The sequence below is a fragment of the Sarcophilus harrisii genome, chromosome 2, assembly GCF_902635505.1.
Source record: "Sarcophilus harrisii chromosome 2, mSarHar1.11, whole genome shotgun sequence".
NCBI lineage: Eukaryota > Metazoa > Chordata > Mammalia > Dasyuromorphia > Dasyuridae > Sarcophilus > Sarcophilus harrisii.
In genome coordinates, this window is record NC_045427.1 from 545,400,387 (window position 1) to 545,422,273 (window position 21,887).

The 21,887-nt window shown below is 35.8% G+C and overlaps 1 protein-coding gene across 2 annotated transcripts in view; it reads right to left on the reverse strand.

Annotated features, from left to right (window-relative positions):
* The window catches only part of NTRK3 (neurotrophic receptor tyrosine kinase 3), a 451,535-nt gene that overhangs the window by 50,667 nt on the left and 378,981 nt on the right, over positions 1-21,887 (reverse strand). For both annotated transcript variants that reach the window (XM_003755530.4, XM_012542269.3), the window contains exons 14-15: positions 17,970-18,142; positions 14,420-14,663 (exon numbers count right to left, since the gene is read on the reverse strand). In XM_003755530.4, coding sequence (XP_003755578.1) covers positions 14,420-14,663; positions 17,970-18,142 — 417 coding nt within the window. The remainder of the gene's footprint in view (positions 1-14,419; positions 14,664-17,969; positions 18,143-21,887) is intronic.

Genomic DNA, 21,887 nt, shown 5'->3' on the forward strand with positions numbered 1-21,887 from the left:
CTTTTTCCTTTTATTTCAGCCCTCTCTTTTGTCCTCTCTCCTATCCACCCCATTCTTTTTTCCCCTTTCATCTCCTACTTTACTGTATAGTTATTTACATTTCTATACCAAATTGAATGCTTATATTATTCCCTGTTTGGGTCACATCTGATGACAGAAAGGTTCAAACAATGCTTACATGCTCCCTTCTTTCCTTCTAGTGTAATTGGGATTTTTTTTTTTTGGTGCCTCTTCATGTATTATACTTACCCTGTTCTGTCTTCTTTCCTCTTCTCCCAGTACAATTGGTTTTTTCACTCCTCATTTTTTATATTGTAATATCAATTGAAATATCATTACAATATATTGTAATGTCAATTTCTATGCACACACTCTGTGTCCGTATAATACTCCTAACTGCCCTAATAAAAACAGTTATGAAGAGTTACAAGTTTTTAATAAAATGTTGTTATTAGGTTTTCTGTCTTCTTTACCTTTTTCTGCTTCTCTTGGGTCTTATATTTGAAAGGTGAATTTTCTTTTCAGTTCTGATCTTTTCATCAGTTAAGTTTGAAAGACCTCTATTTCATTAGATGTTCATCTCTTGTCCCGAAAGATTATGCTTAGTTTTTCTGAATAGTTGATTCTTAGTGTAATCCAAACTCCTTTGCCAGAATATCATATTCCAAGCCTTCTCATTCTTTTTGAGGAAGCTGCTATAAATCTTCTGTAATCCTGACTATAGTTCCTTGATATTTGAATTGCTTCTTTCTGACTTCTTGCAATTGTTTTTTTTTTTTATCCTTGACCTGATAATTTTGGAATTTGGCTACAATATTTCTTGAAGGTTTAATTTTGGATCTCTTTCAGGAGATGATCAATGAATACTTTCAATGACTATCTTATCCCTTGGTTCTAGACTATCAGGACAATTTTCCACAATAATTTCTTAAATGATATTATCCAGACTCTTTCTTTGATCATGGCTTCAGGTAAACCAATAATTTTAAAATTATCTCAGATCTTTTTTTCAAGGTCAGTGATTTTCCAGTGAGATATTTTACATTGTCTTTTTTGTGTTCTTTTTTTTATATTTCAAGTCATTAGTATACATTTTCTCAATTCTAATTTTTATGGAATTCTTTTCTTCAATGAGCTCTTATATCTCCTTTTCCAATTAGTCAATTCTATTTTCTAAGGATATGTTTTCTTAAGTAGATTTTTTTTTCATTTGGCCAATTGTATTTTTTAAGGAATTGTTTTCTTCAGTCAATTTTTGTCCCTCCTTCTTCAAAGTGTTCTTTCTTGCATACTTCTTACTTATTTCCCCAATTTTTTTCTTTTTTTCAATTTTTTTCTTTTACCTCTCTTATTTGACTTTTAAAATCTTTTGTGGATATTTCCAAGAAAGCTTTTTAGGTTTGAGATGAATTTATATTTCCCTTTGAGGTTTCACATTTAGGTATTTTAGCATTATTCAGTGTTACTTCTGTTTATGTTTTGATCATTGCCTTAAATAGCTTATGGTCAGGATTCTTTTTTTTTTTTAATTTCTTGCTCATTTTAGCCCACTTCATGGCTTTTAAGGTTGAGCTCTGCTCTGGGAGCACAGAAGACATTGTCTCAAGCTTTCTGTCCTAGGGGCCAAGGACCTAATCACTGGCTTTATGTGCTGGGGCTCAGAGGCTGACAGTTTGCCCACTGTGCTGAAGTGACCCAGCATTTGCCTCACAACTGACCTGCTGTGTCACTGACCTGCTGATCCTTGATTTAGAGGCCTTGATTGTTGCCTCCCACCAGTTTGCCTTCACCCCTTCCACGTTAGTATCAACCTCTGCATTTTACCCAAGTAAAACAGACCTTTCCTAAAATCCTTCTAAATTATCTTAATCTGGAAAACGGTTTCACTTCATCTTTTTGTATATGCTGTCACTTCAGAATTCACTGAGAGCCTTGATTTAATGTTTCTGAAGGAAAGTGAGGAGAGCTCAAGCAACTTCTTGGATTTTCTCTACCATCTTGGATCTGCCCTCACTCCTCACTCTTCTTGATTCAAGTTAGAGTATTATATCTCTCTACCTCAACTTAAAGGTTGCCAAATTTTATAGTTACCCATTGACATATAGGAAGCTCAGCTAACACAAGTCTACCTACCTGAGAACCACTGACTCCCAACAGGAGACAGTAGGACCCTGGTCTCTGAAGGTCAATGTGCTATAGCCAATACATACAAGATAACCTGATCTTCAGCCAATTATCTAAGTCCCCGATCCTTGGCAGACTAATAAATTTATACACCAAGAGAAAGAAAGCATGTTTCCCAGAGCTCTAAGCTTCTTGCAATCCTGCCAAACTATGCAGCAAATACTATTCAGGTTCAGTGTGAATATACTTAACCTCAGCATACTGATGTGACTAAATGCATGTAGAGGCAATAACCAGCAATATATGGCATCCATCTGCTGGTTCATAAAGATTTGACATGAATTAAATGGCCTGTACCATTTCCCTAAATTCTGGTAACAGGCAAAAACTAGCTTGTTAATAATCCTTTTTCAGTGGCATTTATCATTCTCATCTAAATCTCTTTTTTTGAGGTTTCTAGGTGGTTGACAGAACTCAACAGAAACAACACTAAGCTAGACATGATATCTAACGGGTCTGCCTACACATTATTGGCCCAAACTGATAAAAAGCATGGACTGATAACTTTTATAAAGTACAACACATATCCAGTGCTAAGATAACAGAGGAAAGAACCCTATGTATCCCTCTTAAACTCCCCTCCAAACAATTAGAAAACCACCTCAGAATTCATTTAACATCAGGGAAGCAGGTTATCAACCTGGCAAGAAAAGTCTATCTCATTGGGATGGGGGGGAGCAAGATCCAAGAGCAGCAGCAGTAGTCAGCCTCACAGCAGGGGCCTGCAGCAAGGTTCCAAACCTGAAATAATCCACCAGCAAGGCCCCAGCCTTTCCTGCAAGCCAGCAGCCTTCTGGACAAATAAACAGTCTGTGGAACACAGCAGGGTCTCACCACAGAGACCACACCCCTAGCACAAGCCACCAGTGAGTTCTGGACCCCATTGCTGACCAGGGGCTTACCTACAGAAAGACCTTGTTTCCATAGAAACCCAGCATCAGGATCCCACTTTTTTGCACAGATCAGAAACAAAATTTCTCCTCCAGGATCTGCCAGCAAAGAAGTCCTGTTTCTATAGCAACCTAACTGCAGGACCCCTCCCCTAGGGCAGATCAGCAACAAGATCTCTTCTCCAGGATCATAGTAACCCAGCAGAAAAGCTCCAGCAGCAAAGCAGGCCAGCAACTAAATTCCCCACCCAGGGGAGGCTAACGGGGAGGCCACTAGGAAGCCCCAGACTTCAGTAAAAATCAGAAGGAAATCCCATCCTCCAGAAAAGGCAAGCAATTAAACCCTGAAACCTACTTAAAGCCAGCAGTAAGAGTCGGCGCTCCAGCACAAAAAAATTGGGACAGCACAGGACCAGAGTTCAACTCTCATATTAAAACACTAAGTCAAAAAAAAAGAAAAGAAAAGAAAAGAAAAAACAGAAAAAATGTTCAAAAAAGTTACTAAAGTGATGGGGAAGATCAAGGCATAAACTTAGAAGAAGAGAACAATAGAGTTAAAATGGTTATGTGTGAAGTCTCAAAGAAAAAGTGTAATTTGCTTTTAGGCCCAAAAAGAATTCCTGGAAGAGCTTTAAAAGGATTTTTAAAAATAAATTAGAGAAGTAGAAGAATAATTGGGAAAAGAAATGAGAGCAAAGCAAGAGAATCATGGATAAAAAGAGTAAATAGCTTTTACAAAGACAAAAATTTACTAAGGAAAATAACTCCCTAAAAATTAGAAATAGTCAGATGGAAAAAGGAAGTACAAATGCTTACTGGAGAAAATAGTTCCTTAAAAATTAGCATTGAACAAGTGGAAAATGACTGAGACAGCAAGATATATTAAAACAAAATCAAAAAAAGGGGAAAAAAGGACAAAACAATGTGAAATTTCAGTAGAAAAACAATTGACCTAAAAATAGATCCAGGAGTAATAATATATTAATTATTGAGAAAGAAGAAGGAAGAAGGAGAAGGAGGAGGAGGAGGAGGAGGGAAAGGAGAAGAAGGAAGAGGAGAAAGAGGAGGAAGGAAGGAAGAAGAAAGAAGAAAGGAAAAAGAAAGAAAGGAAGAAAGAAAACCTGGACAACATCTTTTAAGAAATTATCAAAGAAAACTTCCCCACACTGTGTTATATTAGAGCCAGAGTGCAAAACAGAAATTGGAAGTATGGAAAGATCACTGCCTTAAAGAGAGCCCAAACTGAAAAGTCCAAGTAACATCAAAGTCAAATTCTAGAGCTCATTTTAGCTATAAAAAAATTAAATATATTGGAGCTAATTATATACCAGAAGTCAAAGAAATTAAGATAAACAAGAATCACTTACCAAGCAAAATTGAATATAATATTTCTGGGGGGCAAGGGAAAGGATGGATATTTAACAAAATAGAGGTCTTTCAAGAATTTCTCAATGAAAGACCAGAACTGAGAAAAAAAAATGATCTCCAAGTATAAGACTCAGTGAAAATATTTAAAAAAGAAACAAGTAAAGAGAAAACATTAAAAATGTAATAAGGTCGGATTGTTTATATTTGTGTATTTCAGAATGTATTTCTGTTACTCTTAAAAACTTGATTACTAAAAAAGCAATCAAAAGGAATCTATATAGACAGAGGGTGATGATATAAGGTGACTTTAATGGTACAATACCCTCCCCAAAAAATAAATGGATGAAAAAAAAACTACACAGGCAAAAGGAGGAGTGGGGAGAGATTGGATGGGGTTCATCATTTTACATAAAAGACTCATTAAAGAGGTATAATGCAGAGGAAGATGGTAGAGAGGGAGATGATGGCTAACAAAGCTTAAACTTTATTCTCATCAAAATTAGGTCAAAGATGGAATATCAGACACAATCAGTTGGATATGGATATCTGTCTTATAAGGAAGTAAAAAAGGATTGAATAATAAAAAAATGAAAATGAGACAGATAAAAAGAGAGAGTATCTTGGAGATGGCACTGATCAAAAGTAAAACATTTATGAGGAGGTAAAGGGAGGGAGTGAGAGAGAGGGGGATAAACAAGCAAAAAATCACATGGAGGGATATACACAGTATTGTAATTATAGTTACAAATGCTAATGGGACGAATTCATCCCTAAAATGGAAGCAGAAAGCAGAATAGATTAAAAACTAGAATCCTTTAAAATGTTTATTAAAAAACACATATAAAGCAGAAGTTACAGAGTCAAACAAAGAAAGCAGGGGTAGCAATCATGATCTAAGCAAAACAAAAACAAAAACATATCTAATCAAAAGAAATAAGAAAGGAACTAAATCTTGCTGAAAGGTACCACAGACAATGAAGCTTTATTAATACTAAACACATATGCACCAAATTTTATAGCACCTAACTTTTTTTAAGAAGTTGAATGAATAACAGGAGGAAATATATAGGAAAACTATACTAGTGGGGGAATCTCAATTTTTCTCTCTCAGAATTGGATAAATCTAACCAAAACAAAGCAAGAAAGAAGTTAAGGAGGTGAAGGAAATTCTAGAAAAGTTAGGTATAATAGATCTCTGGAGAAAACTGAATGGGAATAGAAAGAAATATACCTTTTCTAAGAAGTACATGGCACATACACAAAAATTGAACATGTTTTGTACATAAAAACCTCACAATCAAATGCAAAAAAAGCAGAAATAGTAAATGTATCCTTTTAAAATCATAATGCAATAAAAATTACACTTGATAGTAAACAATTGAAGGAGAGAATAGAAAATTAATTGGAAATTAAATTATCTAGTCCTAAAAAGATGTGGGTCAAAGAACAAATCATAGAAACAATTGATGATTTCATTAAAGAAAATGACAACAATGAAAGAACATACCAGAAGTTGTGGGATGTGACCAAAATGGCACTTAGGGTAAAAATTCTCTCTCTTAATTGCTTACATCAAAAAAAAAAAAAATAGAGAAAAGGCAGATCAATGAAATGGGCATGCAGCTAAAAAAGCTTAAAAAAAACAAATTAAAAATCCCCAATTAAACACCAAATTGGAAATCCTCAAAATCAAAGGAAATGAATAAAATTGAAAGTAAAAAAGCCATTGAACTAATAAATAAATCTATAAATAGGTTTTATTAAAATAATTAAAACAGACAAAGCACTGTTAATTTGATTCTTTTTTAAATAGGAAAGAAAACCAGATTACTAGTATGAAAATGAAAGGAGTGAATTTACTACCAAGAAATTTAGATAGCTGTTAAGAGCCATTTTGCCTAATTATATGCCAACAAATTTGACAGCCTAAATGAAATTGATTAATATTTACAAAATATGAATTACCCAGATTAACAGAAGAAAAATATTTAATTAACCTAATCTTAGAAAAAATAAATTGAATATGCCATCAATGAACTTCCTAAGAAAAAATCCCCAGGACTAGATGGATTCATGAGCAAATATACCAAACAGTTAAAGACCAATTAATCCTAATATTCTATTAAGTATTTGGAAAAATAGGCAAAGAAGATATACTACCAAATTCCCTTTTAAACCCAAATATAGTGCTTATACCCAATCAGGAAAAGCCAAAACAGAGAAAGAACCATTGTAGAATAATTTCCCTAATGGATATTGAAGCAAAATTTTAAAGTAAGAAAGATATTGGCAAAGATATTACAACAATTTATCACCAGAATAATATACTATAATGAGATGGGATTTATATGAGAAATGCAGGGTTGTTTCAATATTAGAAAAACTATTAGTACAATTGACCATATCAATGACAAAATCAAGAGAAATAATATGATTCTCAATAGATACAGAAAAAGCCTTTGACAAAATATAGCACCTATTCCTATAAAATACACTAGAAATCCTCATCACAGCTCCAGGAAAGAAAAGAGTTCTTGTTGTTACTCACAGACCACAGTCTATAGCTCCAAGAATAAGGAGAAAATATTGTAAGCAACCACAAAAAAGCAATTTAAATATCATGGAGTAACAATCAGGATAACAGAAGATTTAGAAGCTTCTACCTTAAAGCAAAAAAAAGCTTGAAAAATTCTGGAGTACAAAGGAGTTAGTATTACATCCAAGAATTTTCTATTCTGCTCTGGTCTTTTCATTAAGAAATTGTTAATTTCTTGATCTTAATTTCATTAAGAATACTTGAAAGTTCTCTGAAATATTAAATATCCTTTTTTAACTCTATAGGACTATACTAAGTTTTACAGAAACGGAAATCATCAGGGAGTGAATAAGGTTCAATTGTACACGTTCTTACCTAAAGTGCTTAAAACCATTCAAAGAAATCAAATCTATATATAGTTATATAAAAATGCTCTAAATCAATCTTGATCACAGAAATGCAAATTACTCTAACTCTGAAATATCACCTCACACCTATCAAAGTGGTTAAAATGGAAAAAAGAAAAATGCTGGATGTTGGAGGGGGTGTGGGAAAACTGGATTTCTTATGCATTGTTGATGGAATTGTGAACTGATCCAACCTTTCTAAAGCAATGTGAAATGAAATGATGTCCAAAAAGGCTACAAAGGCTGTATATACCTCTGATACAACAATACCACTGCTATGTTTCTATCCTAAAGACATCTCAGAAAATGGAAAAGGACATATTTGTTAAAAAAAAATATTTATAGCAGCTCTTTTTATGGTGTCTAAGAATTGTAAATCAAAGGGATGCCAATCACTTAAGGAATGGCTAAATAAGCAATAATACATGATGGTAATGGAATATGTTGTTCTATAAGAAATAACAAGGATGATTTCAGAAAAGCCTGGAAAAACTTACATCAAATAATGCATAATGAAGTGAACAGAACCAGGAAAACTTTGTACACAGTAACAACAATATTGTTCAATGAAGAACTTGAATGACTTAGCTCTTCTCACCAATATAAAGATCCAAGACAATCCCAAAAGACTAATGAGAAGCATATTAGTTATCTCTGGAGAAAGAACTGATATTGACTAAATAAAGACTGAATAATATTTTTTACTTTCTTTCCTTCATTTTCTTTATTCAAATCTTCTTGTACAAAATGATTAATATGAAAATGTCATATAATTAATTGCACATGTAAAAACTAAATCTGATTTTTCAACATCTAAGGGAGGGGCCATGGGAAGGAAGGGAAGGAATGAGGGAATTTGGATCTCAAAAAGATCTTTAAAATTGGAGAAAAATTAAAAACAAGGAGAAAAAACATATAGTATATAAAACTTTTCTCTTCTGCTTTCTCACACTGAACCTTCTTGGAAATTTAGAGTAGATTAGAGCCATGCCCACTGACTCCTAACCATAATGGAGGCATGGAGAAGTATCTATGAGCTAGATTTTGACTATTGTTGACTGGAGGTCACACAAGTTTTAAGAAGATGGAAACCTGGCTACATGTCACAAAGCAGAGGTCATGTGATATCTTTGGCATAATACACTGTTAATTGGAAATCTTTTCTCAAAAAATACAAAATGTATATGTACCTCACAGATCATTAAGTGAACATCAAGTTGCTTTCTTGCTAAAATCATTCAGTATGGGAACTTTTGGTATCCTCCATTTTAATGAATGTCTTCCATAGTGCAATATATGTACTATGTCTTTCCTTAGTCATGTCTTTAAATTGTTTAGTGGATTTGATGATAGAGGAGGTGAGGTTGTAAAAGTAGAAGTGAAGATGAGAGAGCATTTCAGAAAATTTCTTTTCAGAGTTAATAATAATCAACACGATTCCTATGAGTGGAAAAATAAAAACTCCTGAAAGGACAACTTATTGCAAAGCATTTACCAGGCTGCTTGGTACATAAAAGGTATTTAATAAAATAAATAAATAAATAGATAGATAGATAGATAAAAGGTTCTTTCTCTTTTTCACATTCTGGAGCTATTCTCTTGGCCTTTTCTCACTTAGTGGATCCTGGGCTTTTCCATTTTAATTGCCAATTTAATTTCTAGTTAGTATAGTCCCAGGCTTGGTAGGGCAGGGCTGGTTTTGGATAAAGCAGAGGGATAAAGTTTTATTTGGGCAAACCAGCCAAGTTTAAAAGCATTCACTGATAATGACTACACAATAGTACACACAGGGAAGGAGACATCTGTCTTTAGACACAGACTTAGAAGAAGAGAGGAACAAATCTCTCTGTTGCTTTGTTGCATGAATGTTTGTTTTCTCTATCTAAATGTGTAACAGGAAATTAAGCAGTTCACCTTTGTAAACCATTTGCATCCCACTTATGCATGAGCCAGATGGTGCTTTTCTTTGTTTTTAAGAGATTAAAAATGGAAGAGGAGGAAAACAAGGAGGAGTTAATCCCAACTCTAGAATACACACTGTGCAAACCTCCCTATTCCCCCCTCACACACACAAACACACACACACACACACACACACACACACACACACACACATCCCACTCTGTGCTCAGAGTCCCCAGTTATCTGCATTTAGCTGTGCTAGGCGTGAACAGTGAGCCTAACCCGACAGATTTAAGTAAACACAGGGCAGCAGAGAGCTGTGAACCTGTCACATCGCGTCAGCTTTCAGATGGAATCCTTCAGAGTGTTCCCAGAATATGATAAATTACTGCATTCTCTCAGGGCCTCAGCTGCTATGTACTCAACAATATCTTATATAAATCACCTGAAACCGAACTTAGCTCTAGGATTCACCAGAGGGAATGTAAGGACATACCTGTTGCCACCACTGAGGGAAGACACACACAGGATGCCTGGGAACTCTACTTATCTCAGGTTGGGGTCTAGAACAGACATGGTCTGAAGGCAGTCAATTTAAAGGCACCATGCTAGTCAGGACTGTAACAACACTGGGGCCTAGGAAGGGAATCATCCAGCTCGGTGATGATCCAGCTAGGTTCCCTGCATTGCATTCACTTAATTACATTTTAAGGCATCTAAGAATAGTTATGAATATTATCCTAATATGAACCATGGTGGCAGAGTAAGTGCATAACAATATAGCCCGTAAGTCAGGAAAACTCGGGCCCATGAGTCTTCTGTAACACATCCCGGCTATGTGATCCCTGGCAAGTTACTTCTCTCTCTTGTCCCAGACAAGTCAGACTTTAAGTTGGGGAATAGTCGCCAATTTACATTCTGAGATTCAGAGATATACAAGCAGAAAAGACCTTAGATCATATAGATCAACTCCTACATTTTATAGATCATAGTTATTTGGTTGTGTCCAACTTTTCATAATCCCATTTATGGTTTTCTTGGCAAAGATACTAGTTTCCCATTTTCCTCTCCAGGTCATTTTGCAAACAAGGAACTAAGGCAAAAAGGATTAATTGACTTGTCCAGGGTCACACAGCTAGGAAGTGTCGGAGGTTAGATTTGAACTCAATTAGATGAATCTTCCTGATTCCAAGTCCAATTCTCTGTCTACTGCACAACTAAGCTACCCTATGGATGATGAAACAAATCCCAAAATTCCACTTGATGGGCTGCTGAACTCAGAGTAATGGAACCTGAGTTAAAAATCCATTTCCACTACTACTATTTCTAGAAGGGTTTTATTCATTGGAAGTTTACTAATACAATAATATCATTGCTCTAGATAAATAATAATAAGTATCAGTGGTAGTAATAGTAGTAGCCAATTCCTATATAGGTGGCTGCATTTAGGACAGCTCCAACATTACAGCTTTATGAGAAGAGAAAGAGTCCTTTTTCTATATAAAATGAAAGTTAGGATTCAAAATAAGACTTCCTGAAACATCTTAGTGAGATTCCCTTTCAGTCTCTGCTACTAGAGATTCTAAGAGATTTGGGTAAAGGTTCCAGTGCTCAAGACTCCTGGGAGTGGCTTTACTACCAATTTATAATATGTACAGACAAGTCTACTTCACTGTCAGAGAGCCTCAGACAACCCTTCCAAATCTGAATTTCTGATGGTACAGATAAGTATTTTTGCATGAATGTTCCTTTTTTTACATGAAAAAAAATATAGGTACATGCCTCAAAGAGTTGTTCTAGAAGGCTGATGAGTTTTTGAGAAACCTTCACATGTTCTCTCCCTATCCCCTTGTGATAAATGATACATGTCTTGAGAGAGTTAGGTTCATAAATAATACCTGCTCTAAATCATGAACTAGGAACTGGAGATGCTAGGGATATAGTCAGTACTCCCAAGTCACAAAATTGGAGGGGACTTCAGAGGTAATGTAGTCTGATCCTCTAATGTGATTTAGGAAGCAAAGTGAAGTGAAAAGAAAACTGAATTTAGAATGTTGAACTCAGAGTAATGGAACCTGAATTAAAAATCCACTTCTACTACTTCTATGTGTGACTTTGGTCAAGTCACTTAGTGTCCCTGGGCCTCAGTTTTCACATCTGTACAATGGAGGGGTTGGACTAGATGACCTTTAAAATATCTTTCACATCTTTATCTATGATCCTATGATTTACCTTTTATTTCAATGTGCTGTATAAGTTGCCTTTGGGAAAATGTAAATTAGGATAAGGCTTACCCAATATCTACAAAGGAAATTAAAATATCTATCTCATTGTCTTCCACTTGATGGGTTGCTGTTCAAACTCTTTGTAAACCCACTTTGGGTTTTCTTGGAAAAGATGTTAGAGGGATTTGTTATTTCCTTCACTTTACAGATGAGAAAACTGAGGCAAATAGGATTAAATGACTTGCTTAGGGTCACACAGCTAGTGTCAACTCAGGTCTTCATAACTCCCCCGGCCTTTTCCACTTTGCCACTTAGCACCCTATACTCAATATGTACTTAATGTAATACTATTTAAGTTGTACACAATAGGTATTTAATGTAATACTGGTTCAATTGATTAACAACCAATTGATTAATAATCCATACTTTCTCCTGGAAGAAGAGAGCTGTTGAACTCTAAAGCACAGGGACAGGAGGTGAAAAGAGTTGTGCTGAGAGAGAACAGAACAATTTGGCCAGTGACCAATGTTAATTAAAAAATAAAATAAAAATAGAGAAGAATCAAGGCCAATATTTTGCTTGTAAGCTAATTGTGATGCCCTCATTCTGGTGAAAAACATTTTCCCCAGCTGCTCCACTGGACCCAGGAGCCAAGGCACATGGTGAACAGACCTGATTAGCACAGACAACCAATTCTCTGTCCTGCTGCAGAAGCCTTGGGTAGGATAGATAGGATGACAGCTACTGCCTCCATCAACACCAACATAAATCTGAGCTCAGGCCAAAGAAACCCATTACACAGAGTGCAGAAGGCAATTAAATGGCGCCAGAGCCAGCTTGATGCAAGGAATCCAAATGGGGCCCGTGACCCAGGGAGCCCGCAATAATTCCTCCATACAGATACTTCTCCAGGAAATGACTATAAAATGGACAGAGATGCTGATAAGAAGATACCACTCCCAATAGCCATTTCCTGGCAGAATCTTTCTCCCATTCTTAGTCTGTGGGAGTTGTTATTATTATACATCTTAGTTTAGTTTAATTTTAATATCTGGAATTTATCAGCTATTGGGAAATGCAAGATAGCCACGGATTTTCCCAGTAGGCCTTAGATTTCCATTCTCCTTGTGGTCATAGGTTCATGCTCTAAAGCTGGAAAGAAACTCAGAGACCAGCTGTTCTAACTATGCTACTTCACAGAAGAGGAAACTGGCTTAGGAAGATTAAGTTAATTGTCCAGGGTATGAACACATACCTTCTGATCATACAGCTACTGTTCTTTCTATGAGGGCACACACATCAGATACCCTACAGTAGCTGTAATGTAGATGCCTTGATCCCTGTCTTTGGGTTTGCTTGCTGCCTCTTACTCTAATAACAATGGACATTTTCCTATGTGTTTATTTTCTTAACTCTAGGTTACTTCTCACTTCAAATCTCTTGTGAAACCATTGTTTGACATTAGGTCATCTCCCTTGTTATGGCACTATTAGGGACACACAGACTAAGCCAAATGGAAGGAACTAGCATCAATCATATGCCCCTTGTCTGTAAGTCCTGGGACTGGAACACAAAATGTCTAGGAGTTTTTGTTCTAGCTACACACAGTGCAATCACTCACAGCCCACACAGAAGATGAAACCACTGATCCCCCATCTCATGACACTTAGAACCACGTCTCCCCAACACATTCCTTATACTTCCATTTCATCCGTTCCCCTTTACCAATGAGCAAATATACCCAGTACTCAAAATCTTCATAATAAGCCAAAGAAGCACAAGATATTGTGCAGGAAAGGGCCTTAGGGATTTCCTAGGTCAATCTTCTCATTTTGAAAAGGAAAAAAACAAAAACCTGACCCTGAAGATGAGGGAGCCTGCCCACTGTCACATAGCCAGTAGGTCCCAGGCTGGCATCTGAATGATTCCAAGTGCAATAACCCTTTGTACTACCCAGATGTACATCTGTCTGTAGCAGTAGTTATTGCCAAAGAATTGTTTAGCTACCTCATCTGATCTCCTCTTGTCACCCTCCCTCCATTTTCCTGAAGTAGAAGGTATAATCCTTTCCTTCCACACCAATAACTTCTTCAGATTTAATCAAATGAATTCCATAAGTTTTTAATGACTTTTTGAGCAAAATATCATGAAAGCCCTATGAAAGTCATCCATGAGGATTGTAAAAAAAATAGCTCACTACATAAAAGAAAGGGAAAGAAGAAGGAAAAGGAGAAGATGAAGAAGAAGGAGAAGGAGAAGGAGAAGCAACTTGGTCCTAGTTGCAATCCAAAAATATTTCACAAATCTAACTTTCACTTTCCTCTGTAGTATATAACCAATTGGTAACCATTCTGTTGGTTATCTTTCCTCTCTAATGTATGTATTAAACTCTCTTTGATTCTAATCTTTTAATACTTGTTAATATATTCTTTGGAAATGGAATGAAGTCCTACACTGGGAAACAGACCTCTTAGGGCCAGTTTATATCAGAGATAAGGGTGGGCACATAGGAAAAATAGTGCCAATATAGAATAACTCGTGTGTGTGTGTGTGTATGTGTGTGTGTGTGTGTACATGAAGGGATGAGCATGAGATGCAATTAAGGGGGAAGAAGATGAGCTATTGCCAGTGTGGGGCTAAGAATGTGATTAGGGAAAGTGTCCATGAGAGAAAATGAGGGGGCACAATAAACAGGTTTTAACAGAGGTAGAATTGGCCAAATTAATAAGAAAGGTCAATGTGAATTTATCTGTGGATATATGTTGCAAGCACATCAAAGTGACAGAGGGAGAGACACATGACAAAGACACATATGCGCAGAGATGAATAGCACTTCACCAATAACAGCACTACAGGACTTGCTGAGTTGCCCTCTTGCTGGTTCCCTTCTGAGGAAAGCTGCCTTACCCTGTAGTAATCAGTGCTGTAGACATCTCTTGACATTCCAAAGTCTCCGATCTTCACCAACAGATTGGCTCCAACTAAACAATTCCTGGTGGCCAGATCCCGGTGGACAAAATGCTGTGAGGCAAGGTATACCATGCCAGAGGCAATCTGGCTGGCAATGTGTAGCATCTGGGACAAGCCCAGTTCTCCTTTGGCCTGGCGAGGTTGCCCATCCACCAGAATCATAGCATCAGGTCCATGAGCCCTACAAGAAATTCAGAAAAAAAGGGATTATAGAGAATGCAAGAGCTGTAGAAGAGAAGGTAATCCAAATTCTCCAGGCTCTGAAATGTCTTTGAATGGTGAAAAACAAAACAAAACAAAACAAAAACTTTCAACCTATTTTTTTTCTTCAAATGTTCCATTATGGGTCAGTTCAAGAGAAAACTTATATTTGATTTCTATTTTTTGACTACTATTTGTAGTAGTCAACTATTTGATTTCTATCTTTTGACTAAGTTACTCCCAGAGTAATTTTCTGCTTCTTATAGTATCTCATCTATAGCTTAGGAGAGTTACCAGTAGTTTCCAGACCTAGAACATGGAGATTTCCTCCTATTCTGATATAGGACTCAGGGAGGAGAAGTCTTTGGGGAATTAAGGGAACAGATAGGATATAGCCTATGAATTGAAGGAAGATGCCTAGAGTTTGATCCACTATTCTCTACTACCAACCTAGTCTAGGACTTTCTATTGTAATGTCTCATCCTTGTCTAACTGGTCACTTTATTGTTCATGCTTTTCTACATGAAAGCCAATGAGCAATAATAAAATCCAGAGACTTTATTTATGGAGCTGTATGCTGGAAGCCCCTGTGCAGAGCAAACCTTCAGGCCACTTTACTATTTCTCCAATTTCTATTGAAAGGCATCCTTAAACTCAGACAAATTTATTTTATTGTCTTATGCTGGCTTGACCCTCCCAATTCCACTGAAACTTGAGAAAAAGTGGATGTCAGCAGAAAATCATAGTTTTTCCTTCCCATCATCATTGCAAATGTCCCTTGGGAGAAAGAACAGCACTTCAGTTGTAAAGATTAGAGGGTCATCTTTACTTTGAAAACACAGGATATACACATTTACCCTACTTTCATTAAGACCTCCCTTCCCATTCAGATCTGTAAGGACTAGACTGAAAAATCATAAAATGATATCTTTTTTCAGTGTTGGGAAAAGTATTAGATGGTAGAGATTTATTATCGTTATTGTTGTTATTTTAGTAGGATTGTTGTTGCTGTTAAGATTAATATTACATAAGAAAACAATTGTCTTTCTTCAGCGAAGAGTCAGGACATTTCAGACCCACTGAGACTAGGATTCCATATAAGTCAGGAATAACAATAACTTTCTTCCCTGATGATTATAAAAGAGGAACACAGACCAATGGAACTCAGTTTGGAACCTACCAGACCTCTAACACAAAAGCCTAAATGTTGGAAAGGCAAAGTTGAAAAACCAGATCCATTGTTTCCTTATTGATTCTGAAACCAGGTTGTGCTCTCATTAATGTCATACATTTTGCCCCCTAAACACATCCCTCTAACAACAGAAATAACATACATTTAGAATTTAGTTATCTGTCAGTTTCCTTAGAACCTATCACTAGATTCTAAAAGGGATTCTTATACTAAAGACATCCTTATTTCCTTCTATTTTGCCTTTCTCTAACCCCTTTCATCTAACAAATAATGACCACTTTAGAGAGAAGACAACCTATGGAATAAGTGGCAATTCTATCCCTATTTCTTTCTTTCTTTCTGCCTCATCCTTATTTTTTCTTCTATTCTCTTTTTCCCTTCTCCCCGGTTTTAGGCATGGCATTAGCCATAGTGGAGCAATGGCCAACTCTGGTAGGGATAAAAAGGGCTTCAAGGATTGTTGAGTCCTCTCACAGACAGGATATGGCTGAAACAGAATACATTTCTTCTACCCTGGGGAAATGTGAATATAGAGAAAAATCTTTTTTTTTTAATCAGATACAAGTAATGTCTGAACTCAAATGTACTTCTAGCCCAATATCCTAAATATCAGGGGAAGATGTTCCTCTATAGAGACAAAAAGATCAAAAGACTTTAAGCCAGAGAAAATCCTAAGAAGTTATATCAAAAGAAATCAGATCAATACTTTAAATCCTCTCCACTTTCCCCTGTGACCAATAGGTAGCCCAAAATTATAATGTCAAGTCCAAAGATTTTTCAATTCTACCAACTCATAATCATCTCCCCCATTATCTTCTATATTTCCAGCCTTTTATACCTTCTGAATATGAATTTTCCTCTCAGTAATGCCCATGGATGACACCTCAAGCATTATAAAATCTAGTCATTTCCAGCCAAAATGTATTATACTTTGTTGCTGCAATGCCTAAAGGTTTCTATAAATATTTTTCCTCAGAAGTTTGATCTCTAATTAGAATCTGTTCATACAATCTCAGTGGGCATTGGTGAGAGAGGTTCCAAGTTGGGGATATTCAGCTTCTTCCATTGGAAAATAGGTGCTTTTTCAAAAGAGCAAGACAGATACTGATTTCTATATACACTAGTACAAACCAGTAGGGACTGAAATAAAAAATGCTACATGCTGGTGGTTTCATCTGTCCTCTGTATCTTCTCTCAGATATACATATCATACTAGAGCTGGGACACTTAGGAACACTTAGAAAAAAGAAAAGGAAAGAGAACTATACTGGGGTAAAGGGAAAGAATGATGATACTGAATATCAAATTTCAATTCTAGATGGTAAATTTAGCATATCTCATCTGTTTAGGGGAAAAAAACCTCACCTCTTCAACTTCTACTTGCCCTAATGTCTGACCTTTTACCAAACAGAAAACTCTGAGAATATAAGACACCTAGATGTTCCCCATTTGGGGCCCTGATAGATGCCTTCTAATATGATTTATTTACTTTATTTTACACTAAGAAAGTCAAGTGTAATACAAATAATCTTTTTTTATGATTCCTTTTCCTTGATTAGTTTGTCACTTTTAAATTCTCACTCATCATCAAAGAATCCTTTGGAGAAGGGCATAGGAAATGTAGAAGGAAGAAGAAGAAGGGAAGAATTTGTATCCCAATTTTGCAGATGGGGTTATTGAAACACCAGGAACAACAAAAACATGAATTGGTCAAAGTCAAGAAATGAAATCAAAAAATGTTAATTTTAAGGCCTTAGCTCTCCATTAGATATTATGATGAGTACTGATAATAATAATAACAATAATAGTGTCTCACTTTTTTATCATTTTCTTTTGGTCTGTCTTTAGAATCAGAGAATAGAATGAAAGTCGGAATACTGATTACTCTTAATTTCCTTAATTATTTTCTGAATTTGGACAGAAATTTCAGATAAGGTCTTGAATGAGTTCCCCAGAGTCATGATAAATTACTGTCAAATGAAGGTAACATTGGAGGAAAGATTTGTTTTGTCTCCCATTTCCTATTATCTGGTGTGGTCAGACCGCAGGTGGCTCACCCTCCCAGAATATGATCCCAGTAGAGTTCTTGCTTACCTGAGGAATTTGTTGAGGTCTCCATGCTTCATATACTCAAAGACCATGATAAGAGGATCACCATCTCCACACACACCATAGAACTTGACAATGTGCTCATGCTGTAGGTTGGTGAGCAGTTCTGCTTCTCGCTGGAAATCCTTACGTGCAGCAAGGGTAGGGTCTTTCAAAGCCTACAACAGTAGGACACAGTCTATAAGCTTCTAGAAATCAGAGTCCATGTCTGTTTTTGTGTGTTGGAAAAGTACCCAGTACAAAATCATTAACTCACCAACCTAAAGAATAACTAAGTTACTGAAATATAAAGTAAGAAAGGTAGGGCTTGAATCAGAATGACAAGGTTTGCAGTCTTTCCCTTTTACCATCATGACCATTTGTCATTGATCCTGGCCAAGATCACAACTATCCAGTTTTTAAATGTTTCCTTCCTCCCAAAGATATACCAAGGTACCAGTTTTCATTTGATATAGAAACAAACTATGATAAAACAGTTGTCTATGGAAACACAACCAACAGGTCATCCAGGATTTGCAAAAGCTGCATCCATTGTAATAACTTTGTAGGTTAGCTTGTAGATTGATATGTAAAAAACAGTATACAAAACAGATCACTGATCTTGAATTAGAAGCAGCTTCAAAAGCCTCCTAGACCAAAAAGAATGTTAAAGATGAAGAAAGTGAGGCCTATGTAGATTAAGTGACTTTTAACCCAGATTTTTTGACTTCAGAAACATAAGTCTTTTGTCTACCTTATTCTTTAGGTCCACAGAGATCTACAGAAGAACATGCATTGTTTTCCAGTTTTACTTCACATTTTGTCTTTCAAGAGAGTCAATGGAAATCTAAGTTGATATGGGGAGTGGGAAGGAAATATGAAAGAAAAAATACTATAAAAGGAAGTAAATGTATCATAAAGTTTTATGCTAGTGAAAACTGGGGCAACATCTCTACTTTTCAAAAATTCTGCTTGATTAAAATGAACCTTAATAGAATCACAGAATTTTCAAACTAAAATGTACTTTACTTTTCATCTATTCCGCTATTTCATTTTACAGCTGAAGCAAATGAAGCTAAAGGGTTGGTGTGACTCATTGAAGGTCACACAATGAACTAATGGCTGATGAGTATATTTCCTCTGCTTTCATTGCACAGAGGGACAGATTTTTGCAAGTAGGCAGAAGAGGCAAATGTTTATTGGGATGATTTGACAGATGCTGACCAAAAATATCTTTCCCATCTCTTTTATGTTAAATGCCTGAAATTCCCACACTGTTCCTTTGGGTAAAGATCTATTAAAGTGCAATTGTTACCTGATTGAGGTAACATACTAAATCATTTTCAGGCGATCATTCTTTCATTCAACAAATATTTGTTAATCATCCCATTAGCCTCAGAACTGGTAAAAACACAAAACTAACTTTATAAAGTAGGCAAAATGGGCAACTGCCCACTGGGATGATTTGACAGATCTATATGCCTTGTGTGTATTTGTATGTGTGTACCCAAACAATATATACAGGTATGTGTTTATATGTAGAGATGTGAATGTGTTTGAATGTGTACACAGAGGTGCATTTTAAACCATATCCTGTGCTTTCATTGCTATAGGGAATCTTTAGTGAGGAACTCCTATCAATATAGAATATCCAATGTTCTTCAAGTTATAGTCTCAGACTCATGATGAAAAATGCTATGCACTCCCACAGAAATAACAGATAGGATCTGAATGCAGATCAAAATATATTACTTTTTACTTTATTTTTTGTGGGGTTTTTGGTCTATCTTTCCTTTTACAGAATGACTAATATGGAAATATGTTTTGTAGGATTGCTCATGTATAACCATTATCAAATTGCTTAACATCTCAAGGAGCAGGGAGAGCATGGAAGGAAAGAATTTAGAATTCAAAAGTTTTAAGAATGAATGCTAAGAATTATTTTACATGTAATTGGTAAAAAAATGAAATATTTTTCAAAAAAAGAAAGTTATAAGAGTAGAGATTTGCCTAAACATTGAGAAATTAAATGGTTTACACAGAATCACACAATAAGCAGGTGTCAGATCCAACATGCTTTTTCTCTGAATCTCAATACCATCACACTTATGTTCTAGCCAACATCTCCAGCCCTGAATTCAAACATCTACTTTTATGTCCATAGGCTTTTGAATAGTGAATCTTACCATGTGTGGATATAAGCCCACAATACTACTTCATAAACATCTCCATAACATGTTACATCATGTCTATTTTTTCTTTCCTCCCCTTTCTTATTCTATCCTTGGAAAAAGTAATCATATCAATGCTATCATTTCTAGTAAGGTCATGTCAATTAATTACCCTATCACTTGAATTACCATTCCTCTATCTACCTTGTCTACAACACTCCTCCTTAATCATCACTCGCCTTTGTGTTTCTTGAGGGAAGGAACTATCTTGCTGTTTTATATCTATAACCCCAGCTCTTAGCACAGTGCCTGGCACATAGTACCCACTTCATAAATGCTTTTTCATTCATTTCATCAAAATATGGATCTCAATTTGAATGATGATATTGACATAAACAGTCTCAGCCTAGGTGGAGGGGTAAGCATGAAGATTTATGTAGATGTTGGTTTTGTGAAGGAGAAAAAAAAAAAAACAGACCAAATGTTAACTCACCAAAATGCCTCTTCCCATTTCTTTAAATCATTCTTTTTCACAGTAGGAACATCAATGGCAACAGTCAGTTGTTTTCTACACTGAACCTGACTGGACAGCACCAGCCATCTCCCCTGAGGCTATTGTTATGTGGCAGTTGACTGTTTCTGAGTTTCTCATGGGTTTAAAAAACAAACATTTTGCTCCTCTTTTTCTCCTTTTTGTTCAATATCAAAATTATTTTAACATCAAAATGGGCTTTATGCTACCTAGGCTTGAAACCCCAAAGCTGTATATTTTGAGGAATAGATAATTATAATCACAGTAGCTCACATTATATAGCACCTTGAGACTTGCAAAGTATTTTTTAACTTTTTTATTTTTATTACTATTTATAGAGAGGAGGCAAAAATATTATTATGATCACAAGTTTAGAGATAGAAGAACATTAGGGAACATTGAGACTAACTTATTTTCAGATGAGGAAACTGAGGAGTAGAGAATTTAAGGCATTTGATCACATAGCAAATGACTGAGGCAGGATTGAAACTCAGATCTGTCTAACTCCATATCCCACACTTTATTTACTATTCCAAAGAAATACTAGTAGATGAAAGGCAATTAGTTGGGATTGAGCTTTAAACTTTCCTTTTTCCCTGATAAATTGTGATAGTGGGACATATGTAACTAGGTGGCTTTCTATCTGGGAATCTAAAATCAGATCATAATCCTTCAGCTTAAGATGGCATTTGGGTTATTAAATTGCCTTTCCTCTTTCTTTGTTCTTCTGCATGGTCATGAGAAAGAGATTATGAGAAAATGACCTTAAAGAAAGTAATAGTGGTGATGAAAAAGATGATGATGATGATGATGACAATGAAGAAGAGGAAAATATAGAAGGATAAGGAGTAAGAGGAGAGGAAATACAATAAAAACTCAAATGATGTAAGTAGGGCATTTTTCCTATTTTATAGACAAGAAAACTGAGATTTGAGGATAATAATGATATTAATATAATAAGTGGTCAAATCAGTACTCATATTCAGGATTTCTGCCTTCAGAACATTCCTCATAGCCTCTCACAACATCAGGAAATAACCTTATCTGAAATTTTGGAAAGATTCTTTCAAAACAAGTGACAACATTCCTATTCTCAAAGAACTATCAAATTTCAGAATTTGAAAAGAACTCTGAGGTCATATAATTTTATTTGCCATTTGACCAAGAGTCCCTTTGCAATCCCACCTTCCATCCCATTCTCATTTTCACTCTGAGAGGCTA